The sequence below is a fragment of the Miscanthus floridulus genome, chromosome 10 (assembly GCF_019320115.1).
Source record: "Miscanthus floridulus cultivar M001 chromosome 10, ASM1932011v1, whole genome shotgun sequence".
NCBI classification, from domain to species: Eukaryota; Viridiplantae; Streptophyta; class Magnoliopsida; order Poales; family Poaceae; genus Miscanthus; species Miscanthus floridulus.
In genome coordinates, this window is record NC_089589.1 from 46759293 (window position 1) to 46778793 (window position 19501).

General features: G+C 42.7%; 2 protein-coding genes across 7 annotated transcripts; one reads left to right on the forward strand and one right to left on the reverse strand.

Annotated features, from left to right (window-relative positions):
* Positions 1-5593: 5593 nt before the first annotated feature.
* Positions 5594-11690, forward strand: LOC136486565 (retinoblastoma-related protein 1-like). 4 transcript variants are annotated; one of them, XM_066483488.1, is made up of 16 exons: positions 5595-6019; positions 6267-6390; positions 6643-6689; positions 6904-7087; positions 7209-7275; positions 7362-7541; positions 7639-7829; positions 7913-8780; positions 9423-9579; positions 9675-9747; positions 9833-10006; positions 10087-10200; positions 10307-10433; positions 10513-10628; positions 11026-11141; positions 11238-11690. In XM_066483488.1, exons 2-16 carry the CDS (start codon positions 6337-6339, stop codon positions 11386-11388), a joined length of 2619 nt encoding a protein of 872 aa, XP_066339585.1. In that variant the 5' UTR covers positions 5595-6019; positions 6267-6336; the 3' UTR covers positions 11389-11690. The 4 variants fall into 4 exon arrangements, with proteins under 4 accessions (XP_066339586.1, XP_066339585.1, XP_066339582.1 ...); XM_066483485.1 differs by having other exon boundaries at positions 5596-6019; positions 11235-11690; XM_066483486.1 differs by having other exon boundaries at positions 5596-6019; positions 6646-6689; positions 11235-11690.
* A 2103-nt stretch (positions 11691-13793) lies between these two features.
* Positions 13794-16983, reverse strand: LOC136486566 (nudix hydrolase 13, mitochondrial-like). Of its 3 annotated transcripts, none has more exons than XM_066483490.1 (6): positions 16608-16983; positions 16268-16425; positions 15785-15905; positions 15510-15593; positions 14386-14535; positions 13794-14278 (listed from the first exon to the last, which is right to left on the reverse strand). In XM_066483490.1, exons 1-6 carry the CDS (start codon positions 16647-16649, stop codon positions 14090-14092), a joined length of 744 nt encoding a protein of 247 aa, XP_066339587.1. In that variant the 5' UTR covers positions 16650-16983; the 3' UTR covers positions 13794-14089. The 3 variants fall into 3 exon arrangements, with proteins under 3 accessions (XP_066339587.1, XP_066339588.1, XP_066339589.1); XM_066483491.1 differs by having other exon boundaries at positions 16268-16437; XM_066483492.1 differs by having other exon boundaries at positions 16268-16457.
* Between the last annotated feature and the right edge of the window lie 2518 nt (positions 16984-19501).

Below are 19501 nucleotides of genomic sequence, written 5' to 3' on the forward strand. Positions count from 1 at the left end.
AATTGTGACTGCACTAGGATAGTTTGGGCGCGTTTGGTTTACAGCCGCTGCATGCTACAACTAATCTGCGGCTGCGCCAAAACTTCGGCCCCAAATTCATTCGCCACACTTGCGGCACATTTTGGCGTGAAAAATGAACCGGCGAGCGATGGCAAGGCCACAGCATGCCACAACTCATGCCGCGAACCAAACATGAGCCCAAAATAGGCGTGGAAGGTTCGGCGCGATGCGGCAATGCGTGGATGTGAACCAAATGCGCCCTTAACTTTTAGAACGAACTCAGAAATTAAACAATGTTCATGAAATGTAGCATTTATTTTTTTCCATAAATATAAACATTTTTTGGGTAATCCACTCTCATCCCTCATTATTTAGGCTACTGAACAAGCATGTGTTAATTGGTGCGATCGAGGAGCATTACGTTCATTTCCTTTCATTCTTAATCCATCGTTAATCTAGAATGCATTATAAACGTTTTTTACTTTTCTAAATACACTATTTTTATTATACATCTAGACATAGAGTTAAAACATCTTATCATTTGGAATAGAGGGAGTATGGACGTAGTTCAGAGAGCTTAGTATTTTTGTCTTGGCAGCTATAGAATGAGACTATGTTTGGCACAGCTTCACCAACAGCTTTATGAGCTGTTTTTTGCCAAACACTTTTTTTAAAACAGTTTCATGGGGGAAGATCCTTTTTATGCTCTCACAAAATGGAGAGAGAGGTGAAGCTGAAAAAGTAGTTTTTCACATACCTCTTCCTTATTTCCCTCTCTCAATAATGAACCTGTTGGTGAAGCTGTTCTGCCAACCGGTCACCGAGGAAGCTGCTCGTGAAGCTGTTAAAAAGGGGTATTTGGATGCATGCCATTACAATTCTCGAACTTTTGAGAAACGCCATTACAATTCGTCAGATAGGTCATTACAATTTCATTTCTCTACCATCCAGGCCATTCTGTACATCTGATGCGTAAAAGGGCTCACTGTCAGGCGTATCCGCGTACAGGGACGTGTACACGCGTTAAGTGACCGCCGCCCTCCGTTACACAGGCGCCGTCGCTCTCTCTCTCTCTCTCTCTCTCTCTCTCTCTCTCTCTCTCTCTCTCTCTCTCTCTCTCTCCCCGCCCCCGTTCCCCTTCGTCAGATAGCGACGAACCCTAGCTCACGGCGATTCAAGGCGGTGGCGGCGATTCAACGCTGTAGCGCGTGGGCAGGCGGCCGCAGCGGACGCGACTGAAGCGCGTGGTCAGGCGACAGCGGCGGTGCAGGCTGGGGATCTCAGAGGCGGCGGCGATGAAGGGAGGATCGTCTGCGTCTAGCGCCAGCGCAAGGAAAGGGGAGTGCCCCTTTTGCTTGGTTCCATTGATTCGGATCCGAAGCAAGCAGGTGGACACGAATGACATTTGGTACGTCAAGTGCCCCTACAATGTGAAGGTATAGTTTTCTTGCCATTTTTGTCTTGTGTCTGCTCTTGTTGTGATGCAAATACTATCTGAGAACTCAGGGTGATACAACGACATGTGGCTTCATCCGTTCAGAGGTGGAGTATGAAGCCGGTCTAGCTCGTGGTCAGAGGCTGATGGCAGTGTCTGGTAAATCCAAGGGTGGTTTGAAGGAAGAATTGGATGAGGTCAGCCAAATTTTGGATAGTCTTCTATCTAATGTTTGCAAAATCAAGGCACAACTTGGTGACCTTGGTGAGCCGAAGGTGGCGTTTGTTGAGCCGAAGCAGGATGTGGGCACCAAGAAGTCCAAATTGTGCTCAATTCTGCAGCTATAACACCTCTAATTTTAGGGTTTTTAGGTGTTCTCGTTGGTGCCATTGTTGTTTTAATGTGGAAGTGAAGCTTGTTACTTGTAGTAATCTAGATTTGTGTCAGTGTCCCTAATGTATGTGATGTATGGTACTTAATGAAGTTTGTGATGTGCAATCAAATTGTTGGTTTAGCTCTAAAGATGTGCACTGTGAACTGGAATGTATTGTTGTTGCCATGTTTCTTAGCCTTCAATTTTATTTTCATGGTTCTGTCAATTACACTAACAGGTTTCTGTCAATTACATTAACAGAGCACTGTGAACTGGAATTTGCACAATGTGAAACAGAAACATGGCAATATCAACATTAACAAAGCACATTTGAACTCAAAAAATAACAGAAACATGCTAATATAATTGACAGCTATAGCAAGTTCACAGACCATTCAGGCAATATTACATAAACAAGTTCACACACACTTGAACTCAAACAAGTTCACAGAAACAGGTTCAGGAAGGCCAATATTACAAGTTCATAGGCCATTACTACATTACAGGAGCTAACAAGTTCACAGCCAACCACCTTAGATTACTACTATATCATAGCGTCAAAATATGACAGCGCCATGCATAGAAGGCCAACAAGTTCAGATTGCTACCAAAATGACAGCGCCAAGTTCAGATTACTACGTCACAGCGCCAAAATGACAGGCCAGCAGACAACCATTTGACAAGCCACCAAAATGACCAAACCCCAACAAGGTTATTCCACTGAGGACAACAAATCCTTGAGGCTTTTAACCACTTTTAGGTGCTGGAGCAGCTGCATCTTTCTTCTACTTTTTCTTCAGTGGTGTCTTCTTCTTAGGTGACTTCTTCTTAGTTGCCTTCTTCTTAGGTGCCTTCTTGGATGGTCCAGCACTGTTAACTTCATCTTGCCTCTTCCTATTACAACAGCTTCAGTTAGTACAGATTTAAATGGAAATAAAATAAAATAAAATCAGTACAGATTTAAATGGAAATGATTGCTGACTTTTGTTTGTTCTAGCAGTTTCACCATCTTCACCTACCATCTCCAGCTTGCATGTCTTGGAGAAGTGTTCAAAACCTTCACATCTTTTGCACCTTACTTTCTTCTTGCTGGCTTGTTTCTCTAGGCATCCCCTTATCCTTATTTTCTTTAGCTCGCCTGCTCCTCTCCCAAGCAAAGGTGGATGTACTTTGAACCCAAGCTGAAATTTAGGTCACTGTGTTCTATTTGGCATAGTCAAAAATTCCATATGCAATATGGTACAACTAGTTGTGCCCATCCACCCCAGTAGCTGAAGCTAATTGTCCAGTATATTTTCCATGCAGACAAGATGCATCTACACCAATGAATGGTCTACAACCAGCTAAGAAGCCATCAATGCATTGCTTCAAAGCAACAAATACTCTCTTGAACCTATTCTTTTTACCAACATTCTCTGACTCGATTTGTACTCTACTTCTAGGAGAATTAAGTTCAATATGTGCAGCCCAATTGAAAAGGAGTTGAAAGCTTTCCTCATACTTACCATGAATGTGGTTTAGAGCTTGCTGTAAACCAGATGATACTTCAACTTTATGTCAAAATCACCCTCCAACTTGTCTCTAGCATCCTTGGCTCCCTTAGTTGGGTTCTTCTTAATCCAATCCCCAAGTCTATCCGCATACCAACCCTGGGTAGCCATTTTGCCTTCTCTAAGCTTGGTGGTAGGACAGTTGTGCTCGGCAGGTAGGACTTTGATCTGAAAAAGACATATTACAATGACTTAGTCACACATATTGACATGTATAAGGCATAATAAGGTTGATATGAACTTACATGTACAGTTCTTGTAAAAAATGGTAGAAGCATGTATGCGCCAAGGGCAGTCACTAACAGCACACCTCGCAATAAACCTTGTCTTGTCTGTTCGGACCCCAGGTGCAAACTCAAAACCCTTGACGACAGCGTAATGCCTTATGGCTTTCCTGAATGCAATAATATCAAGAAATAGCTCCCCCTTCTGGATTTTTGGATTCAAAGGATCATGTAGAACATGAACATCCAAAGGGTCTTTATCACCAACCTTTGCCTCATCAACAACAGGAACAACATTATCATCATTATCAATACCAGAAGCAAATGCATTTTTTAGATGCCTGTGCATTGTCAGACTGTGCATTGTCATCAGCTGCCTCTGCATTCCCAGTTGCCTGTGCAGTTGGCACTGGAATATACATAGCTTCATCATCCACTCCAACATATTCTTCGACATTATGAAACATATCAAGCACTACATCTACATCTACAGCAGCTGCCTTTGGAATGTCATCAGCAGACACGTTGCATTTGGTTGTAGGCTCTGTAGGCATGTTAGCATCAAGATTGCCTAACTCTACATCAGGAGGAACTGGACAAAGTGGCTCCAGTCCATCAAATTCAGCATCTGAACAAGCTGCCTTATCAAACACTCCAGCTACAACCTAACAACTCCTCTCCTCCTTGTACATTTCAAACATATCAACCATCTGAATCTCATTAGCTAACCTAGCATCCTCATGCAGTCTTTTGTCATAGAACCACATTGTAGGTTTCTGAGCAGAAGATAAATTCAACTCCTTACATAGACTACTCAGCAGCAACTCAAGTGTCAAACTCCCAAACTCGACATCCCACTTAAAAATAGTTCCCTTTATGTACGATTTCCTCTCATCAGAGCCATTGGAAGCGAAAGCTTCCACTTCAACCTCTAGCGCGAACATCTCACACCTAACGCAAATGAAATTGTAAATATGCAGAATGACGTACATCTACACTAGCAAGCACATAGAACCCTAATCCGAACCCTAATCCCAACACTATGATGGACAAAACTACATCAAGAGTGCAAGAAAGGTACCTGCTGTCATCGTCCTCCATCACCGCCGCCACCAATTGCCGCGGAGCACCAGTGGGGGTTATGGGGGCTCCATCGCCTTCGGTGCAGGCACAGTCGCCTCTAGGATCCCCAGCCACCACCGCCTGCTTACTTGCCCGGCCACCTACTCTGGTTCTCCTGCCGCCGCCGCCTGCACCGCCGCCGCTGCCTCCTTCAATCGCACCAACCGCCGCCGCTACCTTCGATCGCCGAGCTAGGGTTCGTCGCTGAGAAAGGGGAACGTGAAGGGGAGAAAGCAAGTGAGAGAGACGCGAGCTGCTTAACGGAGGAGGCCGATAGATAACGCTCGTTTGCGTCCCTGTACGCATACGGTGCTAACAGTGGGCCCTAGTACGCGACATGTGTACAAAATGGCAAGGTTCAGGGATAACGGAAATTATAATGGCCTATCTCCGAATAGAGGATTTATAATGACGTTTCTCAAAACTTGAAGAATTGTAATGGCCTCAATGGTGAAGCTAAGCTGTAGCAGACATGACCTAAATTTCACTCTCGATAGTCAACTATGATGTTTTTATTTCATTTTATCAATATAATTCACATATATATAAATATAGGGAAATATTATTAATTAATATATGTAATAAGTATAGATATCTATATAGATAGAGATATATATGGACAGATAAAACAACGGTACTGATTGCCGTTTTATTCGGACAAGGAATTGGTCCAATGGACCTCTGTGAGAGCCTTGGCGGACTCTTTGTTAAAAAAAAAAAAGCCTTGGCGGACTCCGTCTCCGTACGCCGTAGATATAGCCTGTTCCAACGTCATCGTCCGCATCGCACGGCCGTTGTTTACCGTTGAGGCGCAACTCCGTTTTCCTACCGTTGAGGCGCGGGGCTCGCTCTCTCCCTTTCCTGGCGATCGTGACTACCCTGGATTTTGGCCCCGTATCATGCAGCCCAAGAAAATTTTGGCTCAGCACTCGTCGTCTCCTGGCATTAAGAAATCCAGAGCGCGAGGTCGCGACTCCGAGTCGGCGCCTCCCCTCGCGACTCCGCGCCCGCCCGTCCCTGGCCGATTCCTCGCGGCTCCGGCCCCGCCCCTCGCCGGTAGACGTCCACCCGCCCCACCCTCGCCGGCCGGCGTCCGCCGCCCCCGCGGCCCCGCCCAGATTCCCCTGCGTGGCGCCGTGGTCACGGCCTCGCCGAGACCCTCGCCGCCCCACGGCCCTGCGACCTGCGTGAGCGCGCTCCGCCTCCGCTAGTCCGGTGGCGCGCGCGGTAGCCGGCAAGCAGCAGGCCGGGTCGGCCGGCGGCCGCCCAGTCCGCCGTGTGCAGTGCTCCGCTCCCTGTCCGTCCCTGGTGGCTGGTGAGTTATTGTGTCTTCTAAGCTTTATTAGGGTTTGGGGATTGTGGATTTGTGAGATTATAATTAAATGAAATATGTTGTTATTTTTCAAGAAAAAAATGAGTAAGTTTCGAACCTTTTGAATGTATTATTGCAATTTGGTTAATTATAGTCATTTACATCGATTTTTTTACCGTATTGCATATAAATTTTTTTGGCGTATTGCATATAAAATTTTTGACTGGACTACCCTGGATTCAAATCCCAGCTCCGCCACTGTCGACGACCATAGCGGCCGCCCTACGCCAGGTGCCCAGGTTTTCGTCGGGCCCTTCGCCATGTCTTCGCCGGACCCTTCGCCCGATCCTTTGCCGTCGACGAGCAGCCAACAGGTATGCCCACCCCTTCTTTGCTCTCCCTTCTGTGCGGTGCCGAGGACCCAAACCCTAACTTAAGCTATTTGGTGCACTCGGATCTGATCTAATTACAAGCGTGTACATACGAAATTCGGTTTTGCTGCGAAAGTTATCAGATCCACCGCTGCAGTTGGTCTTGGTTTGTTGGTTTGCTCTGTAGAGATGGAGGGTTAGGGAGGAACTAACTTGTTTTTGTTTCTGCATTGGTACCTGGACTTGCGAATCCAGCAGAAGCAATTGGGGAGTTTGGCAAATCTACTGGCAGAGGCAAGCAGGTAATGTTGCTATGCACTTTCTGCTGAGTTTATTAATAGCAAAATTGCTGGTAATTTTGTCTTGTCGATATGTGATGCTCATAATTTCTATCGATGTGTTACTAATAACAGCTACTGATATAGTGATATACAATCCGTAACCGTTTAGTTTGTCTATTTGTTCATAATTTCATATGGTATTATAACTCTTACTAACGTTCTCATGAAATGCCAGGTTCTACCGCAGAGCATATAATGAACTGTTCTCAGGTGTAACTACTGAGCAGGAGCCTGAATCATCGACTAATACTCCTGAGTATATGCTTTTTGGGTGGCATCTCTTCTTAATGCTTCGTTCGAGATCGCCAGAATTGTTCAAGGACCTGGTGTCCTGCATCCATGGATTAGTTGCTGTGTTGGTCAGTTTGCTTATTTCGCCTTTCTTTTGTTTCATTACGGATTTTGAACTATGACTCCTTTAGTGCTGTGAGCTGCTACTTGTATTTTTGATTGATCACAGAACTGCTTACTGCAATGCAGGCCATACTTTTGATCCACGTGCCAGTTAAATTTAGGAGCTTCACGGTTGAAGGCTCTTCTCACTTAAGTAATGGTTCCTTCTGAATCTATTTTTTAATTTATTCATTCAGCATATGGCCCATAGTTATGTTTTTTTTCTTTGCTCGAATTCAGTCAAACAAACTGAGAAAGGCGTGGATCTTATTGCTTCGTTATGCCATAATTATCATGCCTCTGAAGAACGTTTGAAAGAAATGATGGACAAGTCTCACAAGGCAATAGAAGACGTTTTCGGCATGATAGCACTAAGTGCTTCAGAGTGCAAAACAGAAAATTTGGATAAGATAGACACAGGCATGGAACCCTTCCTCACATGTTTGTGCATGCAAACCTAGTTCTGGTTATGCTGCATGCTTGAATTAGCTGAATTGTTGTCAATGTTCTGTTGCAGATGGCCTGATGTATTTCAAAGGTCTCATTGATATGGAGTCTTTCCAGTCAAATCTGGAAAAAATGGAGAAACTATGTAATTCTAATAGCTGTGAAGGGGAGCTTGATTTTAAATTAATTTTGATTAATAATGATTATATCCCCTGTGCTGAGAACTCGTCTGGGGAATCCACCAATTTAGGACGTTCAAAGGTATCCAGAATGGTTCGTAAATTTCAGTAGGTTGAATTTCTTTTTGCAGATTGTATCAATCGATTCCTTTTCTTCTTTTGCAGTGTGTCTTTGAAATATTGGCATCTCCCACAAAGACAATAAAGAACATGCTGACTGTTCCTAGTTCCCCTTTGTCACCCGTCACCGGTGGTTCAGTCAAGATTGTGCAAATGACACCAGTAACTTCTGCCATGACGACAGCTAAGTGGCTTCATGAGGTGATATCTTCATTGCCAGAGAAGCCTTCATCTAAGCTTCAGCAGTTGCTGTCATCATGCGATAGGGATTTGACAAATGCTGTCACAGAAAGGGTCAGCATAGTTTTGGAAGCAATTTTTCCAACCAAGTCTTCTACTGATGGGGGTGGCTCATTAGGCCTCAATCGTGCAAATGTCTTTGATATTCCATGGGCAGAAGCCAGAAAAATGGAGGCTTCCAAGTTGTACTATAGGGTATTAGAGGCAATCTGCAGAGCTGAGTTACAAAACAGCAATGTAAATAATCTAACTTCATTGCTGTCAAATGAGCGTTTTCACCGATGTTTGATTGCATGTTCAGCGGAGCTAGTGTTGACGACACATAAGCCAGTCTTCATGATGTTTCCTGCTGTTCTTGAGAGTACGGGACTAACTGCATTTGATTTGAGCAAAATAATTGAGAGCTTTGTGAGACATGAAGAGATCCTCCCAAGACAATTGAAAAGGCACCTAAATTCTTTAGAAGAACAGCTTTTGGAAAGCATGGTATGGGAGAAAGGTTCATCATTGTATAACTCATTGATTGTTGCCAGGCCATCTCTCGCTTCAGAAATAAAATACCTTGGGCTTTTGGCTGAACCAATGCCATCTCTTGATGACTTAGTGGTAAGGCAGAATATTCATGTTGAGGGCTTGCCTGCTACACCATCTAAAAAACGTGCTGCTGGTCCAGGTAATTTGCTACTCAGCCTTAGTTTGATGTTTCACATTTAGGTAGCAGTCATTATATTCAGTGCGTTAGTAACTATAATTGTTGTCACTGCCATTTTATCAGCAGAAGCTTGAATGAAATATCGGTTCAGTATCAGCATTGTGTCCTGAAGGTTAAGATTAGCTTTATTGCTGAAAGGCAAAAAAAGTAAAGGGTAATGTGGTTGAAAATTATGGTCAGGAAAGATGAAAATCAGCATTAATGATGTGAAACTTCTACACCAATGAAACTTCACCCTGAATTTGTTTGTTTGTAGCAGTACAAATGTACAATGTATTCTTAATAAATGTACAATGTATTAGTGTAAAGTATGGTCCTTGTCACTTATTAGTGCAGAAGGTAACATGAACTCAAGTTGCGGTGCAGGATCTATTTTCCTTTATAAATTGTGTAACAGTTTTGTAGAAGTGACTTTTTGAACAAGGAATCTATGACAATACGGTGCCTTTCCAATTGGGTACCATCTAAAAATTTGAAGGTTCAATAACCTTAAAGATTAAACTGCAATATTTTTGAAACAAGTAATTCTATTTGGTACTCCTCTTTGTTCCTTTTAGGCTTTTGGCTCTTCTCTCTATTTTATTCATCACATGTTTCTTGCAGATGACAACGCTGATCCTCGATCACCAAAGAGATCGTGCAATGAATCTAGGAACACAGTGGTAGAGCGCAATTTGCAGACACCTCCACCCAAGCAAAGCCACATGGTGTCGACTAGTTTGAAAGCAAAATGCCATCCACTCGAGTCCACATTTGCAAGGTTTAGTCACCTGTTTCAGTTGTACTAGTATTTACGCATTCTACTTTTCTGTTAACGAAACAGAAGTATTGTTTTACCATTTGTCTACTTTGCAGTCCAACTGTCAGTAATCCTGTTGGTGGGAATGAAAAATGTGCTGACGTGACAATTCAGATATTTTTTTCCAAAGTATGGATCTTCTCATAATCAGAACTTCACTTCTATGATTTATCTTCTTTCCTACAGTTTTGATTTTGACCTGCTATTTCTTCAGATTCTGAAGTTGGCTGCTGTTAGAATAAGAAACTTGTGTGAAAGGGTTCAACATGTGGAACTGACAGAGCGTGTCTATAATGTCTTCAATCAGATTCTTGATCAACAGACAACATTATTTTTTAATAGACACATCGATCAACTTATCCTTTGCTCTCTTTATGGTGTTGCAAAGGTATCATTTACTATATTTAATGAGCTTCCTGTCATTACTTCCCTTTTATCTAGGCTGGCTGACCATGCCTTCTCTGACAGGCTTGTAAATTAGAACTCTCATTCAAGGAGTTACTCAACTATTACAGAAAAGAAGCACAATGGAAACCAGAAGTTTTTCAAAATATCTATATTGGGAGTAGGAATAGTAATGACGTATGTACCTTGGCTTCTATATTGCACCTTTATTCTGACAGTTCTTTCTTCATTCTTCGGGTGCTCCTTATTGCTTGTTTTTCTGAAAGTTATTTGCTATCGACAGGTATTAGTATCACGCCATGTTGGTATCATTAGTTTTTACAACGCGGTGTTTGTTCCAGCAGCCAAGCCTTTCCTGGTGTCACTAATATCATCTGGTACTTGTCCAGAAGACAAGAAGAATGCTAGTGGTATATGCTATACCCACTTTCTCAGTTTGAACTGTTATTTCTTTTCCTATGTGTCAATGATGTCATTACTCTTGCTTAGGCCAAATTCCTGGATCACCCAAGCCATCTCCTCTCCCAAATAATTTACCAGATATGTCCCCGAAGAAAGTTTCAGCATCTCATAATGTATATGTGTCTCCTTTGCGGCAAACCAAGGTTTTTTTCTCATTCTTCGCTTTACTTTCTACAGCACACTAATGTGTCAACGACAGCATCAATAACAAAGCCGTTGAGTCCCAAGCGTGGGGCAGGCTAGAGGTTAAGTCTCACAAGAGCCATAATACAGTAGTGTATCGTGTTGATGAATACCCAGAATTAGTCTCACAAGTTCCTTAGGGTTGGCATACCTTTCAATACTACAGCTTGTTGTCACCACATTTCATTTCATTGTAAGTTATTTTAAGACTAGTCAATGCTGCTATGAGGGTGGGTGGTACTGCTTCCACCTTATTGTCCACTTCATATCATAATAGTAATGCTGTCGAATCATTAGCACTTATCTCTTTACTGCATTCCCTTTTCCAATAACACATTCCTCTATGCCACTTGTCAGATGGATTCACTTCTGTCACCAAGTTCCAGGAGTTTTTATGCATGCATTGGTGAAGGCACCCATGCTTATCAGAGCCCATCTAAAGATTTGGCTGCTATAAATAGCCGCCTAAATTAGTATGAATCTCAAAATGACACTTTCTTTTCTACAACATGGTTTCATGTCTCCAACACTAATTTATACCACTCCATTTCTTGTTAAATTTGCAGTAGCGGCCGGAGAGTAAACAGTCGATTAAACTTCGACATGGTGAGCGACTCAGTGGTAGCTGGTAGTCTGGGCCAGCCAAATGGTGGTTCTACCTCCTTCGATCCTGCAGCTGCATTTAGCCCCCTTTCAAAGAAGAGAAAGCCAGATACTTGATCAAATATAAATGGCGACATCTCGTATATAGCTCACAGCTCCATGCTCCATAGCAGTCTATTCTTCTGAATAAGTGGGTTAACTGGAGTGATTTAACTGTACATGTATGTGTTAGTGAGAAGCAGCAGTTTATAGGCAGCAAACTGTTTCAAGTTAGCTTTGAGGTTGTATCACCATTTCCCTGCTGATTGATCATATTAGACTGTAACATCTGCTGTGTAGAATGCTAATGAATCTTTAGTTTTCAGTGGGTTGACATAATAAATCCTTATCCTAGTTGGCTGGTTGTTGGGAGACATTCATCAGGGTTATATTTGGTTGTCAAATAGTACTGTACTTAATTCATATCTTTCATATTTTTCACTAGCATTGGCAACCACAAATTGCTTTCCTGACTAGGCTCATATTCTTCACAGGTATAAGTATGCCAACTCTAAACTATTTGAATCCTTTTATATTCTATTTTTTAATTACTTTATCTGTTTCTGCTACTTTTGTACTGTGTATTTCCAGCTTCTCCATCAGACTGATGATTCCATATTCAGTAAGCTGCAAATGATTTGACATATGTGGCTTATCCTTCAGGTATATCTCATGTTGACTTCATTGCTTTTGTAATGGTACTGTTGACTTTATTGCTGGTTACAATCAACCTTTACTTGCTTTATATTGTTCTACTATTTTTGGCTTGCACAGCCAGGATGATTGGTTTTCTGCATCAATCAATCCTTTTCTCAGGACACAAGATAATTCTTGTATGCTACACTTCCCAAATTGCAATTAATTCAGAAGTCTACCTTCTTTCATTCAGTTTGTTCTCAGCAACACTGAATGGATATGAATCAGTCATTCCAATAGATGTTCATCTGGTTATTCCAAACAATCTTACATCACATCTCTTTCTGCAGGTGAGATAAGGAAAACCTGAAACACTATCACCATTTAAAACATTGACTCCTGGAAGTTCAGGTGATTAGCAAAGCTCCATCTACATCTGACATTGGCATGTACGGTAGAGTGCAGTGACTCCTGTGATGGCAGGAGTCGTTCTTAAACAGCAGCTGCTCCTTCAGTTTGTTTGAGCGCTTCTCATATCTGATTGTATTGACCGAGAGCACCCACCTTGCCTTCTGGTACCAACTGAATGAGCTGCTGACGCCGACTCATCTGCATAATGGTAGATTAGGTGTGCCTGTAGAATGAGATGCTTACCCATCTTTACGAACTCAGGCCATGATTCCAGCAGCACTGTGACCTGGGGTGCAAATGTGAAGGCCCTGCAAGCACTTTCCAGGCCACACCAATCCTGCCGCTTCTTGAAGATCCATGTTTCCTATGGTGCCACCTAAATAAAAGCCATTTCTGGTTGTTGTTATGTCTATCCTTGACATGTCAACAGATTAGTGTTGGGCTGCAGTCATGCGGTGTTTAAGTCTCTGAGAAGGCGAGAAGTCATTGCTGCCAGCATTGTGAATGTCAGGCACAAAAGTACTCAAAAGTGAGAGCTGACTTGTTGCCAGCAAATGGAGAAGGGCGATATAGGTTGATAATCAAATTCAGTTCTCTGTATACAAGCTGCAGATTTTGTTTAGAGTTAGCTTTTGAGATTCATCATTTCATTCTTCTGAGATTCATCATTTCATTTCACAGCTGATTCTGTGTGTTGTAACTCCTGAGTACGAGTAGAAATTAGAATGCTAACTGACCTTAATTTTCACCGAATAATTTGCTACCATTTTCAGTATGAAGTCCTTGTCCTAAATTTTGGGATGTATCTGTCATGGGTATATTTTGTCTTAAATACTTGTCTTGCTGGTTTTATAGCATTTGATTTTTACATATTTTTAGTTTTGCACTAGCATTTTCTCTACCAAATCATATTTCTTGCTTTTGGAATGTGTTCCGGTTTTATAGCACTTGTCAGTTGTCACTGAATAGTGCATTGGATTCATGTCCTTCTAAATTTCCTCTTGTGCGTACTTTCTCTAATGCTCCTTTCGTACTGTATTCCTCCAACTTGTTCATGGGAGTGGGACTAACGGTTCCATATTCAGCGCACTGCCGTGACCGTGATTTGACAGACGAAGCTTCTCCATCAGTTATGACACTCGTGCCCTCTGCCGTGTCTTTGGGATGAGTATGCATTTTGTATGTCGCATGTTTAAGGAAATTACTTTTGCGATGAACAAATGTAATGGAACTGTGATCCCATTGCCTGGGGCCATTAATTCATTGTCATCACAAAGAATGCTGAGTTAGAGAATGCCATCCAGTATGCAAACTGAGCTATTTTGTATTGCCCTGCGCATCCAGAGCAATCTATTTTCTTTTCTGCACCATTCAGTTGTGTTCTCAGGACACTGCATAATGATTCTTATAGTAGACTTCAAGAACAATGGTACAGTTTTCAAAATTGTTTTTCATTCAAAAGGATAAAAAAAATCCACAAATAGAACTTTAAATTTGTTAGCTTGTTTCTTCCAATTAGTTCTCGGCAACATGAAACGGTCATTAATTAAACACTAGAATTTGTTCTGGTGATTCCGCAAGGTTCTGACACTGCAACTCTTTCTGCAGGTGAGATTTGAAGCCTTGAAGCACTGAACCATCAACGACATCTGGACCATTTGGCTCCTGGAACTCCAGATGGACGAGCAAAGCCGCTGGCCACTGCCATTGGCATGTGAGATCATCATCAGCATCAGCACAGAGCTACTGCCCCTTCGGCGGCAGCCGGTATCACCATGTACAGGCTCGACGAGTCCACCAGCTCTGGCGATGGCAGAGGCCTGAATTCGTTGCTCTCGAACAGCAGCTGCTCCTTGAGCTTGTCCAGAGCTTCCCGCATCCAGTCGTACCGACAGAGACCGTACGCCTCCTCTAGGGGTACCTGAACATGTATGTGCAAGAACTGCATGAGCTGCTGCTATGAGATCAAAATCTGCGAAATGGCGAGCTGCTAGTTGTTGCAGCAGAATGACATGCATGCATGCTCACCCATCTCCTGCCATGGGTGACCTGCTCAGGCCAGATTTCCAGCAGCTCTGTGACTTGTAGTCCGAACATGAAGCCCTTGCAAGCCCCTTGCAGACCGCAGCTGTTCTGTTTGCTCTTGCTCTTGAAGACCCATTCTCCCAGCGGCGTCGCCTGAACGAAAGCCATATTATTCAGCTGTTAGCTATTTATTTATGTACTGACAATCCATCCCGTGATTTTCAGTTATTAAAGTTACTCAGAAGTAAAAACAATGTTGCTTGTTGCCAAGGAATCGATCCGGTGGAAGTGGAACAGATGTCTGTATTTTTTTTTTTACCAAGAAAATCCAATCTATTGATTCTCCCATGCTCTCATTTATTAGTTATCTCTCTCTTTCTCTGAAGTACGTGTGAAGTACTGCTGGCAATAATGCTGATTATCCCCATGTCAGCACATGAAACTCATGAGCTCGGATTAAGCATGATGGTGGCCGTGCAGCATATGGGGTTGTTGGCCACCTAACCATTGCCCATTGGTGCATTTGTTCCTACTGGATGTAGCAAAGAAAACTACAATTTTGGCCATGCTCATCATGCTGAGCATCTTTTTCAATGGTTTGAAATCTTACATCTCACACTTGAATAGTTGAAGCGTGCGTCACATTTTTTTTCTTCACCAAAAAGAAAATTTCCTGCTACAAAACACCATTATATAGGCATGTAGCTAGCTAGCAATCTATGGCGGCCTATGAGCTATATATAGAGGAGCACTAGCTTGAGGCACTTCTCTTAGGTGCTAGCCACTTAATTTTTTTTTAAGGAAAGCTAGCCACTGAAAATTGACCGTTCTATCGCGCCCATCACATACCAAAATGACACGCATGAAAATGACTCGGAAACATCCTATCCTACTAGTCTACTACCATGCATATCTAATCTGATGCTCTAGAAAGGCGACAACAAAAATCCAAACATGCCACGGCACTAGAGCCAACAGACTCCCCTATCATGCATGATGCAAGCATAGATAAAATATATATTATGCTCCACTAATCCACCAGCTAATGTTATAATAGTATACACTAATAAATAAACCGGCGGGAAACATTGCCACGTCAAGAGTAGGTCATCAAGCTAGGCACCCACGCTGATAATGCCCTTGACGCCTGCTTCCTCGAAGGCCTCCCTACAGGCAGCTTCGTCGATGCTCTCGTCGTCCTCCCATCCACCCTGCAGCAGCAACAATACCAGCCAACGCACATGATGTTACATATCACAAATAAAAACTTTTCATTTGCTCCTGATCTGATGAGAGCTCATATTCAGCATCATATACATAATTGAGCAATTGTTCGTATTCTTTGCATGCATGATTGATTAAAGGGCGCGTATGGTATGGCCATCTGATCTTGCTGTCTCACCTTTGGGAAGATGAGATCGCTTCGCTTGGGCGTCGAGATCATGAGCACTTGCAGCCTGCCTAGCACGTCCTGCTGGCAGCTTTTCTCCCCAACATCCTCCTCGAGCATGTAAGGAACGCATCTGGTATAGGAATCAAGAACAGATATACATGATTAACTAATGTAACAGGAGTACTATTTCATTGAATATACAAAGAGAAGTCCTCGCTAATTCCTATGTATAATGTTATTGTGCATCATCGTCTACTCATTTTGGATCCAGCACTACACCTTCGGTAGCAAGTGAAAGGCTATATAACTACATGTTCTTTCCTGTTCTTAAACTGTCCAGTTGTGATTTTATGTGACCCTGTGAGTATTGGAGAGATTTTTATATATTTATACCTTCTTGTCAAATTGCTAATCAAATGCATGTAGACCATGATATGCTTAATGAACAAGTTGTGCATGCGTGGTGTTTATAGCAAACTAGTTAATAGGTACCCTGAGACAAGGCGGTAGCATCCTTCGTAGCGCTGCCGGAGGCGCCCCTGCCTCGCGCAAACCATGGCGGGCGTTGGCGGCGATGGCGACGATGATGCAGGAGGCGCCGTCTTCTCTCTTCTCCACAGGAACAATCTCCTTGTTAGCTGAACAAGAACCTACGAAAACAACTACAAATCCAGGTCTCAACCTATTCATGCACACATGTACATCGTCAAAACAAAACCTCCAAGTTAACACACACACACACACACACACACACACACACACACACACACACACACACACACACACACACACATATAGGCAGATATGTATCTATACAGATTAGTAAGCTCACCTCAAGAAGACAAATCCAAGAGCGATTCAACCTCTCTCTCATCACACCCAGAGCCTGCAGAGAATGGTATCCTTGCTGATGATGATGCCACAAGCTTCTCGCAGCTGCATGCCACTGACCCAAAGAATCTCTCCCTTTGCATTAGTCCACTGGCCCTGATGCAATTGGATGGAGGCTCTAGATTTGGGAGATATATGGCTGCAAGATAAGCCCAAATGGCCAGAGGATCGGACAGACTGATGATCGGAACCCAATTCTCCTGGAATCTAATCCTTCTATCTGCTGCCTGTGCTGCCTAGACCTTAATTTATATATCTAGCTAGATACCAGCTAGAGCTTTGGAATTGAGCCGATAGGGGATTATATGCAAAGTACCCAGAGGTGGCCTTTCTTCCTGATTCTACTGGTTCTTGGACCTATTTATAAGGAGAAGATGTAGGGCGTAATAATATGCGTTGAACTCCCTTGGTTTCTGTCTAATCTCGGATGAATCCCTGCTTTTTCTTGTGTTTCCTCAGCTGGTCAATGGGTTGCTAGGTTTTTTCTTATTGTGTCAACCAAACTGTGTTACTAGGAAACCGCCAATATGGACGAAGGATAGATCTTGGTCATACATGTTGTCTGTTGGAGTTTATTTACGGATCTGTTTGTACCTAGAACAACCATTTCCTTTGGCCGTTGCAACTAATTCTCTTATTATAAACAGAGAACGAATAATGAATATAATGACCTTTGTTTCCACTGAACTACCCACACACTGTTTGTACATTAATGTGTATGCTGAGTTACCTACCCAAGTAGAGCGTTACTTTACAACTCTGAGGTTTATTTTTTTCGATAAAGGAATCTTTTATTATGTTTCAAGATTATTACATTGAGTTGATACAATCAACTGAGGTTTGTTTTGACATGACTTCCGTACGGAAGTGTTTATTTAGTTTCTAAAACACAAAAAAAAGAAGAAGTCACAGGCTCCCCAAACCGACCTGTATGTAGCAGGGTGCTCAGTTTAATGGAATCTAATTCTTTCATTTGGTGGATTGATAATTTGATATGCACCAATTTGGAGGAAAACAAAATAGAATAAAATATGCAGTGGTCTTATATATGCAAGTCATCTTCTAAGCAAACAGGTCCACTATTCTCTGCTGTAACTTTCTACAAGTACTAGTCATATGCATGCCAAGTGCTTTGCTAGTGAAGTGAAATATTTTATCTTTGATGTCAATAAATTTAGTGGAGGAGGAAACTACTCGACACCTTCCTCCACCCCATTTTCTCTTTTACCAAGCTAGCCACCAAGAAGTTGCAGGTTATATTTAAACTCGGCTGTGCTCTCTGATCCCCTTCATATTCTACTATTCACGGACCATTAGTTGGGAGGGTACATTACTATTTCTCCCTAAGTTCAAGAGATGAATGACCAGGTTGCTTCCTTGCCTCATATCAACCCTGAATGTAAAAAAAAATGGAGGGTCCATGTCTACATATAACGTGACAAGAAAACGCACATTATGCTAATCAGATTGCGCGATCGCTTGGACCAAAGTATAGTTAAGTTTGTATGGGATTGTCTTTCCCCAGACCATTGTTCTAAAACACTATCATATAAAATATCTGAACCGTTCTATTTCAAAATAATATGTTTATGTACTGTTGGTCAAAGTGTCATACTGAAGACTGTGTATGCAGTCAATACTCGATACTCTAATACTAATATCTACGGTTAATTATAACTCTATGTCTAGGGGTTAAAAATACTTAATTTAAAACCACATTGGCCTGATTGAGAGACTTTTGGCTAGATGGCTATGATCACACCTGACATTTTTGAGCAACCTCAAACTAAGAGCCACAGGTCCTCGTTTCTAATTAAGGCCCTCTGTTTGGTACGGTTTCGAACAGCTCTGGCTCTTTGACATAGTCTATACTCCGGGGAGGAGTTAGAGCCCATGAAGTCAAAAATAGTAGTTTTATTAGCTCCTGCTAATTCATTTTAAGAGGAGAGAGAAAAATGATTCTTCACCACATTGCACTACCGTGCACGGAGGAGCCAGAGTGGCTCGGACCTACCTAGATGAGAGGCATCATGATAATAAATTTAAACGCCACACTGCCACAAGAGGATCCACGCCTAGGTTTGAGTACATATGTTTGGGGGTAAATGCTGCAAGCTAGTAGATATATATAGATCTTCTCAAACCAACATCGACATCCACATATGTGCTGAGGCCATCTTTTCAGGGAGCCAGCGCTGGCTCTCCCTCTCCAGGAGAACAAGACACGGAGACGCAAGTGACAATGTACAAATTAAGAGGATCCACCAGGATCGATCGATCGAGTTGGTGCCTGCTGCAGCTTGGCCACTGCTAGGCAAAACGACAGTTCTTTTGACGGCTTCTGGCTCACCCTCACGTGTCCTCTCGTGGTGTCTGTATGCTTTGACTGCCCAAAAATTGTCCTGGAACGGACAGAGGATAGGCTCGGTGAGAAATTTCGCGCGGCAGACCGGTTCAACCCAAAACCCATGATGTGCACGGCTCTCGATCTCCGGGTGGATCTGTTCCAGCACATGGACAGGAAAAGGACACCGAGTTCATGCCTTTTCTTGAACTTTGGCTCTTTGTCGCACTTGACAGCAGGAAAGGGACACATCAGGGGTCTAACACTGTGGCCTTCAATTACATCTGTTCACTTGAAATAATAAGAGAGGAGGAATAGTGTGCTAGTTAAAATGCATAAGTTCTCTCAATTCCTCGATGTTCTTGTGGCCTTGTTGTGCCCAAACGAGCTTATTATCTGCTTTCAATAGCAGCAGGACCAAAAGAGGTCTCTGGTCTAAAAACTTGGCTGCTGTTTTCATAAAAGCCTTTACATATGTCTTTGGAGTCATC